At 61.8% G+C, this 15165-nt stretch overlaps 2 protein-coding genes across 2 annotated transcripts; both read left to right on the top strand.

Annotated features, from left to right (window-relative positions):
* Positions 1–85: 85 nt before the first annotated feature.
* SLC25A34 (solute carrier family 25 member 34) lies at positions 86–4138 on the top strand. Its single transcript, XM_045548648.1, has 5 exons — positions 86–765; positions 1406–1471; positions 1572–1724; positions 2005–2139; positions 2740–4138. Exons 1-5 carry the CDS (start codon positions 388–390, stop codon positions 2920–2922), a joined length of 915 nt encoding a protein of 304 aa, XP_045404604.1. The 5' UTR covers positions 86–387; the 3' UTR covers positions 2923–4138.
* Positions 4139–5476: 1338 nt separating this feature from the next.
* Positions 5477–9252, top strand: TMEM82 (transmembrane protein 82). Its single transcript, XM_045548643.1, has 6 exons — positions 5477–5602; positions 5772–5844; positions 6023–6197; positions 6696–7116; positions 8289–8476; positions 8825–9252. The coding sequence occupies exons 1-6, from the start codon at positions 5515–5517 to the stop codon at positions 9005–9007; spliced, it is 1128 nt and encodes a 375-aa protein (XP_045404599.1). The 5' UTR covers positions 5477–5514; the 3' UTR covers positions 9008–9252.
* The last annotated feature ends 5913 nt before the right edge of the window (positions 9253–15165 follow it).

Genomic DNA, 15165 nt, shown 5'->3' with positions numbered 1-15165 from the left:
GGAGGTGCCCGGGCTGGTTGGCACCTTCTCCCCACCCCCATTCTCCTTCCAGCCCCCAGTGACCTTTCCCCCAGATCCCAGGATCCAGGCCCGCCCCAAGGCGGGAGGTATGGGGACGGAGGCAGCTGGGATTGGTCAGAGCCAGTGGGGGCGTGTCCCAGGCACAGCAGACCCGGGCAGCTGAGCAGAGCAGGTGGACTCGGAGATAGACCAGGGGCTTCCAGGCAGCCTGTCTGACCGGGGACCGCTGTCCTCTAGACATGGCCTCAGGCACCCTGGAGCTCCAGCCCTGTGGCCCTGCGGGGACACAGGCAGCCTAAACACCACCAGCCCAGGGCCCGTGCCCTGCCCCTGACCCGGCCTCAGCAAGCCCCTGGCACAGAGGCCATGGAGACGGTGCCCCCAGCTGTGGACCTGGTGCTGGGGGCCTCGGCCTGCTGCCTGGCCTGTGTCTTCACCAATCCCCTGGAGGTGGTGAAGACGCGGCTGCAGCTGCAGGGGGAGCTGCAGGCCCGGGGCACCTACCCACGGCCCTACCGGGGCTTTGTGGGCTCTGTTGCTGCCGTGGCCCGAGCCGACGGGCTGCGGGGCCTGCAGAAGGGGCTGGCCGCCGGCCTGCTGTACCAGGGCCTCATGAACGGCGTCCGCTTCTACTGCTACAGCCTGGCGTGCCAGGCCGGCCTCACCCAGCAGCCGGGTGGCACCCTGGTCGCAGGCGCTGTTGCTGGGGCGCTGGGAGCCTTCGTGGGGAGCCCGGCTTACCTGGTGAGTGCCTGGTCTCCAACCTCCGCCACCCCGTGACTCGGCTCCCGAGGGGGCTCTGCAGGCTCCAGGGCTGGTAGAGCTGGTGGGGTGGGGCCGCTGGGTGGGGCTGCTGGGTGGGGCTGCTCCCCAGAACATCCCAGCCCAGGTCTGGACTCTGCCCCTTGCCCAGGGCACCAGGCCCTTCCCTGATCCTTGCTCCCCTGGGGACCCTGCCCCACTGGTCCTGAGCTAGGGGAGGGGCAAAGGGTGGCAGGTGCAGGGGTTCAAATCCTAGCCGGGTCACTTTTCTTCCCGTGCGGACTTGTGTAAGCTAAGAATGAAAGTGGCCGTTGAGCCAGAGCTCGCCGTCCTGCGCTGGTGCTGGACAGTCACCATCTCCCACAATCCTCAGAACAGCTTTTCAAGGGTGACAGAACTGAGGCCCAGAGAAGATCAAGTAACTTGCTCCAAGTCACAACGAGATGCAGGCCGACTCCAAAGCTGCGCCCTCAACCCTACTCTGCACGCCCTCTAAGCTTCCGGAGCGGGATCTCAGATCTCTGGGTTTCAGGGGCACAGGGGTAGGGGGGGTGTGCTGCACACCCTGTCCAGCTTCCCCCAGACTCCGTCCCCAAGCTGTCTGTCCCCTCTGCTCGCACAGGTGAAAACGCAGCTGCAGGCCCAGACGATGGCTGCGATGGCCGTGGGGCACCAGCACCATCACCAGGTGAGGACCGTCACTCCCCAGAGTTCCCTGGCTGCGTGGGCTGGGTGGGCTCCCAGGCTGGGCAGGGGCTGTCCAGTGACCTCGTGCCCTCTCCCTGCAGAGCGTCTTGGGTGCCTTGGAGACCATCTGGCAGCAGCAGGGCCCATCGGGGCTGTGGCGGGGCGTGGGTGGGGCTGTGCCCCGAGTCATGGTGGGCTCGGCGGCCCAGCTGGCCACCTTCACCTCAGCCAAGGCCTGGGTTCAGGAGCGACAGGTGAGGGGCTGAGGACACCTATGCCTCCTGCCACACAGGGAGGTCCAGGGGGTGGCAATGGGTGGGGCCCTGGCTCTGCCCTCGGTCGTGACCCTCGCCCTCAGGCCCAGCAGGAGTGGGCGTCAGCAGGGATCTCCGAAGTTGTGAAGGAGCTGGGGATGGTGGGCTGGGGGCCATGGCTGGAGGGGCTTGTCTGTTCCCCTCTCCCCAGCCCTCGCACCCCCGAGTGCTGGTGGGTAGAGGGCAGTTGCAGGGTCAGCAGCCTGTGCCCTCCCCACAGTGGCTCCCAGAGGACAGCTGGCTGGTGGCCCTGGCTGGAGGCATGATCAGCAGCGTAGCCGTGGTTGCCGTCATGACCCCCTTCGACGTGGCCAGCACGCGACTGTACAATCAGCCGGTGGATGGAGCTGGCAGGGTGCGTGGGGCGGGGGCGGGAGGATGTGGGCGGCTGGGACCACACCCTAACACACACGCGAGCAGCCAGAGACACACGGACACATGACACGCATGCAGACACAGGAGCTGGGCTTGTTTGCTGAGCACCTGGTCCCAGGCAGGGGCTGAGCACACTGGAGTTTACTCCATCCCCATGCCACCTTCATTTTCCTGATGAGGAAACTGAGGCTCAGATCAAGTGACTTCCCTGAGGTCACCCACCTGGTAAGTGAAAGGAACCAGAACTGGAATCCAGTCCTGACCCACGGCCTTCTCCTGGCACTGTGGCCTCACAGCTGTGCCCAACCAAAGGCACCACCCATAGGGTGAGTTGGTGGTGAAATCGGCCCGGGTGCCGTGAGCCAAGCTGAGTCCCTGGTGTGGGGCTGTGGCTGCCGGGAGGAAGAGGCTCCCTTTTCCAGTGTCACAGACCAGAGGGTCACCTTTTTGTAATCTGCCCAGCTGGGGGTGAGTCCCTTTTCCCATGTCCCCACAGAAACCTTGAGCACACAGACACTTGGTTGTGCCAGCCAGGGCCCCACGGCCCTTGTGGTGACTCCCACCCCATGTCTGTCCCCAGGGCCAGCTGTATGGGGGCCTCGCCGACTGCCTGGTGAAGATCTGGCGGCAGGAGGGCCCCCTGGCGCTCTACAAGGGTCTGGGCCTGGCCTACCTGCGCCTGGGCCCCCACACCATCCTCAGCATGCTCTTCTGGGACGAGCTGCGGAAACTGGCCGTGCGGGCCCAGCACCAGCGCACCTAGGCAGCGCCGTCACCCCACGTCCTGACACAGCCCGGCGCTTGCCCCGGCAGGGCTGGCCACCCCACAGTGGGCCGTGGGCCCAGGCCCCGCCACAGGACCCGGGGAATGTGCACAGCTCTGGCCCCATGGCCCATGGCCCAGCCAGGGCCAGAGCATCCACTCCAAGTTACCACCCACTCTGTTCTCCAGAAAGTTCTCTTCCTTCCCTGTACTGGGCCATTGCATCCCAGAGCTTTATTCCTCGGTATGACAGCTGCTGCGGCCACGAGCCGAGTACTTACACATGCCAGCTTGCTTAGTCCTCAAACGGCAGCACGAGACAGTAAATCCTCTTTTACCGTAAGGAAGGTGAGGCTGAGAGAGGTGACGTGGCTTTGACCAAAGCCACACAGCTTTGCAGTGGCAGAGCCAGAACTAGAACTCAGCTCTGCCCACCCCAGCCCTGTGCCCTTGCTGAGGGCACTGCTGTGCCGGGCCGTGGGATCGTGGTACCACGGGGACACCAGGGGCAGCACGAGGCCGTGGCGTCGTCAGCTATGTCGTTTGCTCAGGCTGCCATCACAAAGTGCCACAGACCGGGGGACTTAAACAATGGAAATCTGTCCTCACTATTCTGGAGGCCAGAAACCTGAGAGCAAGATGTCAGCCGGGCTGCTTCCTCCTGAGGCCTCTCTCCCTTGTCCTCACATGGCCGTCCCTCTGCGTGTGTCTGTGTCCTAATCTCCTTTCTTGTAAGGACACCTGTCATGCTGGACTATTATGGTCATGAGGCCATCCGCATGACCTCATTTTACTTATCTCTGTAAAAACCCCGTCTCCAGCACATCCTGAGGTACTGGGGGACAGGGCTTCAACGTGTAAATTTTGGGGGACAAAATTCAGCTCCTCTCAGGGCTTTTGCTGAGGGCCGCCCGGGGCCTGGCACTGTGGGCATTTGCACGGATCCAGATGGTTCTTTAGGGAGCCCTGGGGTGCCCGTCGTCCAGATGAGGAGACCGAGGCCGGGGAAGGGAAGTGACGTGCCGCCAGCGGCTGGGGGAGCGGCAGGCCCCGTGGCAGCCTCGCAGCGCCACAGCGACCTTCGACCTTCGCACTGCCAAGGGGACCCCAGCCCCCTGGAAGGGGCAGAACTGGCCGGGCTCAAGCTGCCCCACCTGCCTTCCCTGCCACACCCCCGCCGCACACTCCAAGTCAATAAAGTTTTCTATTTTGTTTACTTCAACGACTCCCCTCGGCCACCAGCCTCAGACCCCATGCCTGACCCCCAGCCTTGGCTGGCTGGCAAGGACGGGAAGGCGGCTCGCTGGCCAGCCCACCCCGCCCGACCCGGGGAGGCCCGCCACCTAGTGGACACGGGGAGGGACAGCAGGAGGGCGGGCTGAGGAGGAGGGGGCTCGCGAGTCCCAACCTCAGGCCACCGGAGAATCCACACCAGGCCAGAGCCAGACCTTAGGCTTTGGGAAGCTGGAACCAGACCTCACAAAGAGCTGGCGGGGCCTGACCTCTGGCTGTGGGGGACAGAGCCCCTGACCTGGGGCTGAGAGGACATGGCCTGACCTCTGGCTGTGGGGGACAGAGCCCCAGGCCTGGGGCTGAGAGGACATGGCCTGACCTCTGGCTGTGGGGACAGAGCCCCTGACCTGGGGCTGAGAGGAGATGGCCTGACCTCTGGCTGTGGGGGACAGAGCCCCTGACCTGGGGCTGAGAGGAGATGGCCTGACCTCTGGCTGTGGGGGACAGAACCCCTGACCTGGGGCTGAGAGGACATGGCCTGACCTCTGGCTGTGGGGGACAGAGCCCCTGACCTGGGGCTGAGAGGACATGGCCTGACCTCTGGCTGTGGGGGACAGAACCCCTGACCTGGGGCTGAGAGGACATGGCCTGACCTCTGGCTGTGGGGGACAGAGCCCCTGACCTGGGGCTGAGAGGACATGGCCTGACCTCTGGCTGTAGGGGACAGAGCCCCTGACCTGGGGCTGAGAGGACACGGCCTGACCTCTGGCTGTGGGGGACAGAGCCCCAGGCCTGGGGCTGACAGGACACGGCCTGACCTCTGGCTGTGGGGCACAGAGCCCCTGACCTGGGGCTGACAGGACACGGCCTGACCTCTGGCTGTGGGGACAGAGCCCCTGACCTGGGGCTGACAGGACACGGCCTGACCTCTGGCTGTGGGGGACAGAGCCCCTGACCAGGGCCTGAGAGAGCGGAGCCCACACTTCAGGCTGAGAGAAGACAGGACCCAAACCTAAGGCAGAGGCAGGATGGATGGAGCCTGGGGCCTCGGGGAGGGTAAGAAAAGTGGACGCAGACTTTAGCAGGGACAGAGACCAGCCCCAGAGATACATCCCCCTTCACCCCATGCTGCCCAGTGGGGGCACCAGGCAGCTGGCTCCCCACACCCCTGTGCCCGGAGCTGGGCTTGCCTTCCTGGGGCGTGGAAGAGGTCCGGCCCCTGGCTCTCCTCCCCTCCCCTGGTCTGGCCTTTGACCTCCCCCTCCGGGCCCCTCCTCCCCTTCTACTGACACCTTTGCCCTTTGCCTGGTGACATCATCTGTCTGTGCAGACCTAGCCGAGGCCGCCTCCGGGGCTGCCATGTTCCACCTGCCGTCCCTCCCCTCCTGGCTCCCCGGCCTCTCCTCCCTCGAGTGGGGCTCCAGCCTCCTGGACTCCCTCCTGCAAGGTGAGCGCCTCCCCCTCCCACTCAGCCCCACCCTCCCAGCTCCCGGCAGTGCAGGGTGCACCCCACCCAGGCAGGTCTCCTGCTGCCCTGTCACCTTGGCCATCACTTCCTCTGTCCCTACCACCTAACACTCCCTCCTGCACCTGCCACCTCCCTCCCACCCCCTCAGGCCTTGTTGGGGCCCTCGGAGTCTTGGTCCTGAACAGCCTCCTGAAAGTCTACTTCTTCGTGGGCTGTGCCAAGTGAGTGTCCACCTCTCCATGCCACTCCATGCCCCTCACCAGGCCCCTGGGCCCTGCACTGTGACTCTGGCCTCTTTGGGGAGGGATGGCAGGGGAATATGACTGGGGACACAGGGACCTGCCAGGGGCCGAGGCTGGTGGCTCCACACCTCTGTCCACACCCCCCCTGTGGCCACAGTGACCCGCAGCGGCGGTCCCAGAAGGAGCGGCTGCAGGCCCAGTGGACCTCGCTGGAGATGGTGCACCTGGCAGGGCTGACCCTGTTCCTGACCATCGTGGGGGCCCGGGTGGCTGCCCTCGTGGTACTTGAGTTCTCCCTCCGGGCTGTGTCCACACTGCTGTCCCTGGGCAAGGTGAGACCACAGGGAAGGTGGGGGTGAGTCACTTGAGTTTTGATTGCCAAAGCAAAGTCTCTGCTCACAGTGGATACAACTCCAGTCCCCAGAAAATAACGGCTACGGCTCCTGTGTCTCGAGCTTCTCAAATGCCAGGCCCTGTGCTAGGTACTTTGTGTGCACCATCTCATTTAATCCTCACAACCACAGCGGGTAGAAGTTGTGGTCCCCATTTCACAGATGGGAAACTGAGGCTCAGAGAGAGTAGGTGGCCTGTCTATGGTCAACCAGCAAGGGGTAGTCAGACTTTGAACTCAGGTTTTCCAGGCTCTTTAGCTAACAGATGGGCCCCAAGTAATATGACATGATTGAAATTAAGGCAAGAGAAATGATCCCATCGGGGCTTAACCTGTAGCCAACATGCCCACTTTGGGAACAACCCCCAAGGTCTCTCAGGCTCCAGCTTCCTATGCATGGAGCAGCCCCCATTGCTGTTCCTCTGCTGCCGCCCCCCAGGGCTCCCGGGACACCACGGAGCGGCTGCAGCTCTACCTGCTGTGCCAGTACTCGCTGGGCTGCGGGCTGGCCTGCGGCCTGAGCTTCCTGCAGGAGGGCGCCCCTCACCGCACGCTGAACCTGCTGCTGAGCCTCGGGCTGGCCGCGCTGCTCGGCTGGGGGGCCTGGCGCCTCCAGCGCCACGTCTGTCGCCTCTACGAGCTGCACAGCAGCCAGCAGTACTGTGGGGTCTGCCTGGGCCTGCTGGCAAACGCCTACGGCCTCCCCGGGCTTCTAGGCCATGCCCTGGCCGTGGCCTTTGCCGTGGGCGACCTGGCGGCTGTGGCCCTCATCAACCAGGACTTCCTGAGCACCTCGGAGGCCGTGCGCTTCTGGACGCCGCTCACCATCTGCTACACGCTGCTGGTCATCTACATGCAGGGTGAGGCCCGGGGGGCTGAGTCCATTCAGTCGGCATTCGTGGCCCACTGCCGGGCAGGCTCTGGGGAGGCAACAGCCATCAGACCCTACCCTGCCCCCTCAGGGTGCCTGGTCCGGGCACAGACCGTATGGAGTGCAGCTCAGAGAAGGTGCAGGGGGCAGAGGGAGTCCCCAGGAGCTGGCGTTGGGGCTGGGCCTTGAAGGATAGGCAGGAGCTCCTGCGGGAGCAGAGGCGGGGAAGGGGCCCCGGGGCAGAGGACCACACGTGCCAATGCCCAGAGCTGGGAGAGGGCATGGCAGTGTCAAATAATTGACAAAGTCCAGTGTGGCTGTCACCCTGAGGGCACAGGGAAGGGATGAGGCTGGCCTGCTGGAGGGCCTCGCCAGCCAGGCCGGGCAGTCCAATGAGAGGCCATTGCAGGGTTTCAAGTGAGGGAGAGCAACCTGGTCAGACTGGGCTCTAGGAGGAGCCACCTGGCTACAGGGTGGGGATGGGATGGCAGCAACAGGGTGAGGCAAGGTGGTCCAGGCAGAGGGAACAGCAAGTGCAAACGCCCTGAGGTGGGCATGAGCCCAGCACACTGAATGACAAGAAGGCCGGGCTGGCTGGGGGCAGTGACCAGAGCCCAGGGGAGGCTGGGGCATGGGCACAGATCCGACAGGGTCTCCTAAGGCAAGGTGAGGGTTTGCATTTTACTCTAAATGCAGTGGGAAGTCCCGGGAGGGTTATAAGCAGAGGAATGAAGGCCACCTTAGCTGGTCAGCAGGCACTGGATTGCCCAGAACAGAAGCCGGGAACCAGCGAGGAGGCTTCTGCGAAAGGCGAAGGGGCTGGGACCAGGTGGGGCTGTGGGAGTGGCCAGGGGTGCTTGGCTGGGGACGTGCTTGCAGAAAGAGTCCACAGGACAGGGAGTACTGATGGCTCAGACACAGATGTGTGGGAAGAAAGGAGGCAGGACGGGGCTCTGTCCTGGGCCAGCAGGAGGCTAGCGGGGTGGGCGGAGAGTCCTGGGAGGCAGGAGCGCCTGGCGCCCTGTGAGCGCTCAGAGAGGGGATGGGGATGCGGCCCACAGCGGAGGGGAAGGCTCGCTCTGGGGAGGGCGGGTCTGGGAGCTGGGGGGTCCAGACCCAGGATGCGGGGGGCAGGTGGTGACAGGCTCCCGTGTCCCCTAGAGGAGCAGCGGCAGCACCCGGGCATGCAGGGCCAGGTGCAGACGGTGCTGGTACGCATGGGCGGCCTGTTCCTGCTGCTGCTGACTGTGGGCCGCTGGCTGGACCTCCTGGGCATCCTCGTCTCCCTCCTGGGCGAGCTCTGGTGTCTGGTGGGCACCCGAGCCCTGCTTGACCTTTGCCAGATACAGGTGGGCACCCCCAGCCCATGCACCCCCGACACTGCAGCCCTGTTCCAAACAGCCCCGGGAGCCTGCAGAGGCCACGTTGAAGAAGAGCTGGGGCCACCTCTCCTGGGGTGGGGACAGAGGGAGCTGGAATCCCCTCCGGAGCCCGCTGTGTAGCCAGGCCAGGGCTGTCCTTCAGGTCATTAGCAGCGGGGAGGTTGAGAGGCTCCCCGCCCCCGTCCATGACCCCTCCAGCCTGCACCCCAGAGCCCAAGTGAGAGGAAGGTCCCGGGTCACTGGAGCCTGAGGCCCCAGGGGAAGGGGCAAATGGTGGTGTCCTCCCTCCATCCTTCCCTCCCCACCTTCCCGCAGGACTTTCCATCCCAGAGGCCTTCAGTGTCCACAGCCAAGCCAGCCCCTGCCCTCCACACCCGCCCGGCCCCGGAAGCCGGCCTCGTCCTGACCTGCCTGAGGGAGGATTCGGAGTCTGTCTCAGGCCCACACGGGCCGACCTGCGGGGCCTTGACCCCAGGACGCTGCCTGGAGGCTGAGTGACAGGGCTGGCCCCAGGGGTGGGCACTGGAGACCCCTGCGGGGAGGGCAGGATTTTTCGATGGGGCCCTTGGAGAGACGGGCAGCTCGGGGCCCCTGGCTTAATCCCTCTTTTTCTCAGGGTGGGCAACGGACACAGCCCCTCAGCCTGGCCTTCCTGGGCAGGGTTGGGGGCTGGGGGCAGTTGCACCTTCTGTACCAGCCTCCCCTGCCCTCCCCGTAAACAATAAAGGTGGTGATTTTCTCAACCTGTGCTTAGAATCACAGACACACAGAGAGGGACAGAGGCCTTTCTGAGGCCACACAGCTCTTCTGGCAGGGTCCTGACATATGTGCCTCAGGCTGGCCTGGGCAGGGTACCCTGGGGGACAGGGCTCCCTGCAGACAGGGGAAGGAGTTCGGGTGGAGTGGGGACGGGTGGCTGAGAGGGGAGGGGTATGGGGGGGGAGACACATGGTCCAGCACCCACTTGCAGTCTTGGGTGGACGGTGCCATGCCCTGTCCCATCCTGGGCCGAAAAAGAGCTGAAGAAAGCCTGTGTGGGTGGTCTTCGGCCCCCAGAGACCATGAGGGTCCTTCCCATCTCAGGCCTGCTGTCAGCCCTGTATCCCCTGCAGGGCCCAGCTCAGGGAGCACAAAGGGTCGAGTAGCAGCTCCTCTGCCTACCCTCTGTGTGACTCTGGACAAGCCGCTGCCCTCTCTGAGCCTGTCCGAAGAATTACTACCATGTGTTGGTGCTTACCATGCGTGTGCTGGATACTTTTATGATTTCATTTAGACAATCAGCCCCAAGAAGCAGGTACTGTTACTCCTTTTACAGATTCAGAAACAGGCTCAGAGAGGTTAAGTCACTTGCTCAAGGGCACACAGGTAGTAAGTGGCCAAGCCAGGATTTCAATCCAGGTGGCCTGGCCCCCAGAGCTCAGGCTGCTTCGCGTGCTCCCCGCTGCCCTCTTCTTGTTGGAAGATTTGGGCCCAGGGAAGCTGACAGCGATGGGTGGGTGTGAGAAATATGGCAGGTCTGTTCCTGGAGGGCTCTGGGATGTGGTTCCGGCCACCTTTTGTCCAGGGTAGCTGAGCTCCAGCACAGCCACGTTCTGCTAGCCCCAGCGCCCAGCCCACAGGGCATTGAGTTCCATGGGGACCGAGGGCCCCAGCTCAGGGCCCTTCCCCAGGAGAGGCCCCACAGGGCAAAGGAGCTGCCCCGCCCATGGGCTTCCGTGGGGTTGGAGAGTGGGGGCTGTCAGGGGGCTGTCGGGGGGAGACAGGGCAGGCATCAGGAGGAGGTGAGGCCTGGAGAAGGCACTTCCAGGCTCTGACGGGTTCTTGCCTCTCAGCAAAGTCCACCACGGTTGCCTAAGGACTGCCTCTTGGGAACAGGCAGGGGCTGGCCTGGGACTCTCCAGCCCTGACCCGGAGCACAGCTGGGACACGGGTTGGGCTGGACCCAAGGCTGGGCCGGGTGGCTTCGGGTCATCCCCCAGGCATGGCCACCCCTCAGACAGCTCAAACCTAACCTCTGAACCCTCTCCAAGGACCTACCACCAGGACAGGCCTCTCATCCCAGGGTGTGGTAGCTGCGGTGGGGGAAATGCCCGTGGAAGCCCCTCCCCCAATGCAGGACCCAGCCCACCCCCGCCTGGGAATGTGTTCCGTGTCCCCTCCGGGCAGGAAACTTGCCTGTCTGGGAGGAAATGGCTCACTTAGGTGGGCACAGGGCCAGCCCTTGCCAGACCCAGACTGGGCTCTGGGTTCCATCCGGGGCTGTGTTTTTGCTGGAAGGTGCTCCAGCCTCCCAGCCCCTGGTGCAGCCTGGGACCCATTGGGGACAGGGCCAGGAGGGGCCTGGACTCAGCAGTCCTTTCCTTTTTATGGGCACAGGGACCGTTTTCCAAACAAAAATTGGGACATGGGGCTGGAATGGGATTCTTTTCTTATCAAATTATTTTTGTGAGAAGTCTGGCAAGGGTATAAAAATTAGATCACCCTAAACGAGAGGTTTAGCAAACGTCCTGACCAAATGGAGAAAAATGGGCCTTCAGTCCAGAGGACGCAGGACAGCCCACACCTTATGGCCCAGGAGAAGCACGAGGCTGGGACCAGCTCTCCCACAGAGACCATGAGAGCCTGAAGCCTGGGCCCTGGGCCACCAGGAACAAGGTCCCAGGGTGGGGAAGGTCCCAGGGTGGGGGCAGCATCGTTCTGCAGAGGTGGGAGACCAGGGTGCCCGGTTTCTGCTTAGAGCCAGCAGTGACCCCTAGGGCAGCTGGGACTGCGGTAAGCCAGCCTCCCCTGTCCTCAGCCCCCGACGTCTGGCTTTTCTGAGCCATGGCCTCGTCCCTCTGAGGGCCCTGCATTTCTTCACCCATTCACTCATTCCGTGAGTAACCCCTGCGTGGGGCCAGGCACCGGGCTGGGCGCTGGGCATGCTGAGACCAGTAAGATGCACAGGACTGGCCTCGTGGCGGTCACCCAGTCGCCTTCCACAAACCAGTGTGGCAACTAGTGCTGCAAAGAAAAATATAGCTGGGTAAGGGGACAGAAAGCGACGGTGGAGGGGGTGTTATCTATGGCTGTGTAACAAATTACGCTCCCAAATTTGGCAGCTTTAACAGACGTTTAGTGTCTCGCTTTTTCTGTGGAGCAGCGATCTGGGTGCAGCTCAGCTGGGTCCCCTGTCTCAGGGTCGCTCACAGGCTGTAGTCGAGGTGTCGGCCGAGGCTGTGGTGTCAGCTGGAGGCCGGGGGCCTCCCTCAGTTCCTGGCCACGTGGACCTCTCCGTAGGGCAGGTCACAACATGGCAGCTGGAGTGTCCCTCAGCCAGCCAGCCAGAAGCCTCTTTCTGTAAGCCAATAGTGACAGCCACATGCCATTGTTTTTGCCACAATCTCCTAGTGAGAAGCAAGTCACTAGGTGCCACCCACTCAGGGGGAAAGCAAGAATTCAAGTGTGTGGGATCCCAGGGGACAACTTAGATGCTGCCTTCCACAGAGGGCTCCTTTGAGGAGGGGACATTTGAGCAGAGACCTGGATGGAGTTGGGGAGCCAGCCAGGCCGAGAGCCGAGGGAGCGAGGTCCCAGCCGAACAGCGTGAGCAAAGGCCCTACAGTGGGAACAAGCCAGGAGCCCTGTAGGAGCACCACAGAGAGGACGGAGTGACAGGAAGGCAGCCACAGGGGTGGGTAGGGCCCGGGTCACTCAGATCCCGGCCCAGTGGAGGGTTCTGCATGATATAATGTGACTTAATCATTTAAAGGAGTCCTTGTTGCTGCTTGTAGACTAGACAATGTAGGCCGGGCGCGGTGGCTCACGTCTGTAATCCCAGCACTTTGGGAGGCCAAGGTTGGTGGGATCACTTGAGGCTGGGAGTTCAAGACCAGCCCAGGCAATATAGCAAAACCCTGTCTCTACAAAAAAAGAAAAAAAAAAGAAAAATTAGCTGGGAATGGTGGCACACACCTTTAGGCCCAGCTACTCAAGAGGCTGAGACAGGAGGATTATTTGAGTCCAGGAGTTTGAGGTTGCAGTGAGCTGTGATGATGCCACTGCACTCTAGCTCGGCTGACAGAGTGAGACCCTGTCTTAAAAAAAAAAAAAAAAAAGACAGTTTAGAAGCTGGTAAACCAGTTTGGAAGCATCTGTAATAAAGCAGGTGAGAACCCAGGTGAGAAGATGGGACCTGGCTGCATTGTGCTTTAATGAGGAGGGTCTTGGGCTTGGGGGTTGCTGAGATAGGCCTTCAAGGGGCAGGTGTTGGCATAGAGATTCTGGGTGGGATGGGGGCACAAGGAGGGGGATGGGACCAGCGAGGGCTTGGGGCAGGCTCGGGGCCCCTCCCAAGTGAGGGGAAGAGGGCCCTGACCAGAAAGGCCTAGGGGCCCTCCCCCTTCCCCTTTCACCCCTCCTCCGAGAGCCTGTGCGGATTTGCTGAGTGGACAGCCTGGCGTGGGAACCAACCCGCCTGGCCAGACACAGCTCAGGCCCCTAAACTCGGAGGGGATTAACACCCAGACGTTGTTGTTACAGCCAGGTCTTGGGAAGCTGGGCCCTGCCTGGGTGAGGCAGGTGGACACAGGCTTGGGGCCTGAGAGTCGGGGCTCCGTGTGGTTATACCTGCGGCCTGGTGGGTTCTCCCTTGAGAACCCCCAGCAACATTCCCTACAAACTTGGGCTGCTCAGTACAGGGGCCTGGAGCTAGACCGCCCGGGTGTGAATGACATTCATGCGCTAGTGGCCGTGACCTTGAGCAAGTTACTCTCTGTGCCTCAGTTTCCTCCATTTGTTGAGAGGATTGAACATGATGGAGAGAGGGCACCAAGCCCAGAGCCTGACCACAGCCCCGGTCGCCCCACAGGGGACCGCAGCTCCGTCTCAGCCACATCCTTCTGCTGTGACGGTCGAGGAGCACATTTGGGAAGGGGGACAGGGAAGGAGGCACTGACCTGGGTGGCAGAGCAGGAGCCCTTCCCTGGGGAGGGCATGGGGAGGCCAGGCCCAGACGTCTCCATCCCCCACCTTCCCCATCTCGGCCAGACTTCTCCCCGCTAGAGAAAGACGAGCACGTCTGCACCCGAGCTGCGCACGTGGCGGCTCTGCTGAGGAGCTACAGCCCTGCGCTAAGCATCCTTCTTGTGTTATCTGCACCCCCACCCCCGACTCGAGAAAGATGAAGTGACTTGCTCAAGTCCGGGAGCCAAGATTCAAATTCAAGTGGGTCTGACTCCAACATCCAAGCTCCTAATGCTCACTGCCTTTACTACTTCCCACATGATTTGCATATACAGCTACCTTAGACCACATATGCATTCATTTTGGAGGAATTGCCAAGGGCCTACTACGTGCCAAGCACGGTGCTGGGTGCTGGAGACACAAAGAGCCATCAGACATGGCCCTGCTCCCAGTCTGGAGGGAAAGGGCACTGGTGCAAAAGAGCAGCCTCAGGATATATCCGTGGGATGTACAAAACTCCTAAACCTACCTGGAGGAGTCAGCAGGCTTTGAAAAGTGGTGACAAGAGTACAAGGTTTACCAGGAGGGAGAGGTGATCTAGACCCATGGAGCTTCACCAGGCTTCATTGTGACTCTTGAAAACAACAGAAATACAATTTTAACTGGCTTAAGAAAAAGTAAGAAAAAAAGAATGCATTGGCTCCAGAGGCCCAGAGGTAGGATATCAGGCGTGGCTGGATCCAGCAGCTTAAGTGACGAAATCAGTTATCTCTCCTTTTCTATGTCTTTGCTCTGCTGTCCTCTGTGGTGGTCCAAGTGGTAGTAAAAGTGGTGCCAAGTTTGCATCCCGCCAGCTAACAAGCCCACTGGAAAAATACTGCCTCTTTCCAAATAGCTCCAGCCGTGGGCCCAGGAAAGAGATTGGGTGCTTATCTCAGAACTAACAGCCACCATGATTGGCCAGACCTGGGTCACGGATACATCCCCAGAGCCAGGGGGTTGCAGCAACCCCACCTGAGCCCCAGGCATTGAGAATGGAGGCAAGGTTCCCCAAACAGAAGCTGGGTGCTATTATCAGAACAGGGAAAACAACGTGGCACCACCAGGACCCACGGCTGTCCCTTAGATTCTCCTGCAGGACGAGCCTCTGCCTTCCCTCCCCTGCAGTGCGTTGTGCACCTCACTCTAATGTCCCCAAACATGTGTCCTCTCCATGGTGGGAAGAGGAAAGGAACTCACCTCTGAACATCTACTAAGTACCAGGCATTTTTATCCACATTTATCCCATTGAATTCTCACAACAAAGCCACAAGGGGAGTCCTGCTGCCCCTGGTTGCAGGAGGAAACTGAGGCCCAGACAGAATCGATTTGCCTGAGGCTGGCAAGTGGCAGAGCTAGAATTGCTCACAGATACTGATGTCACAGCTGTGTTTGTGCCCATCTGACCCCACCACTGCGTGGGAGATCCCACTATCTACCCTGCTGCCACCCACACCAGCCCCTCACTCAGGGGCACCACCCACACCGGCCCTCGTGCAGGGCCCTCCACACACCAGGCGCTCAGGAAGCCCCATCCCCACCCCCACCCTTTGTCTGTCCGAGCCCTTGTTCATTCCTTCACAGCATGTCTCACTATTGGTAATTATTATATGATATTAATATGCTTTATGTGTCTCTCTCCCCCACCTCCCCGTAAGCTCTGTGGGGACAAG

The sequence above is a fragment of the Lemur catta genome, chromosome 3, assembly GCF_020740605.2.
Source record: "Lemur catta isolate mLemCat1 chromosome 3, mLemCat1.pri, whole genome shotgun sequence".
NCBI lineage: Eukaryota > Metazoa > Chordata > Mammalia > Primates > Lemuridae > Lemur > Lemur catta.
Note: the sequence above shows the minus strand (reverse complement) of the source record. Positions and strands in the feature narration are given on the sequence as shown.

What these genes read in the sequence shown, in the direction of transcription:
- TMEM82 (XM_045548643.1), top strand. Translation starts at nt 5,515, where the DNA reads ATGTTCCACCTGCCGTCCCTCCCCTCCTGGCTCCCCGGCCTCTCCTCC. An exon ending in TTCTTCGTGGGCTGTGCCAA is followed by an intron (nt 5,845 to 6,022) that starts GTGAGTGTCCAC and finishes CTGTGGCCACAG; the next exon opens with TGACCCGCAGCGGCGGTCCC. An exon ending in GCTGGTCATCTACATGCAGG is followed by an intron (nt 7,117 to 8,288) that starts GTGAGGCCCGGG and finishes CGTGTCCCCTAG; the next exon opens with AGGAGCAGCGGCAGCACCCG.
- SLC25A34 (XM_045548648.1), top strand. Translation starts at nt 388, where the DNA reads ATGGAGACGGTGCCCCCAGCTGTGGACCTGGTGCTGGGGGCCTCGGCC. An exon ending in TGGGGAGCCCGGCTTACCTG is followed by an intron (nt 766 to 1,405) that starts GTGAGTGCCTGG and finishes CTGCTCGCACAG; the next exon opens with GTGAAAACGCAGCTGCAGGC. An exon ending in CCTGGGTTCAGGAGCGACAG is followed by an intron (nt 1,725 to 2,004) that starts GTGAGGGGCTGA and finishes CCCTCCCCACAG; the next exon opens with TGGCTCCCAGAGGACAGCTG.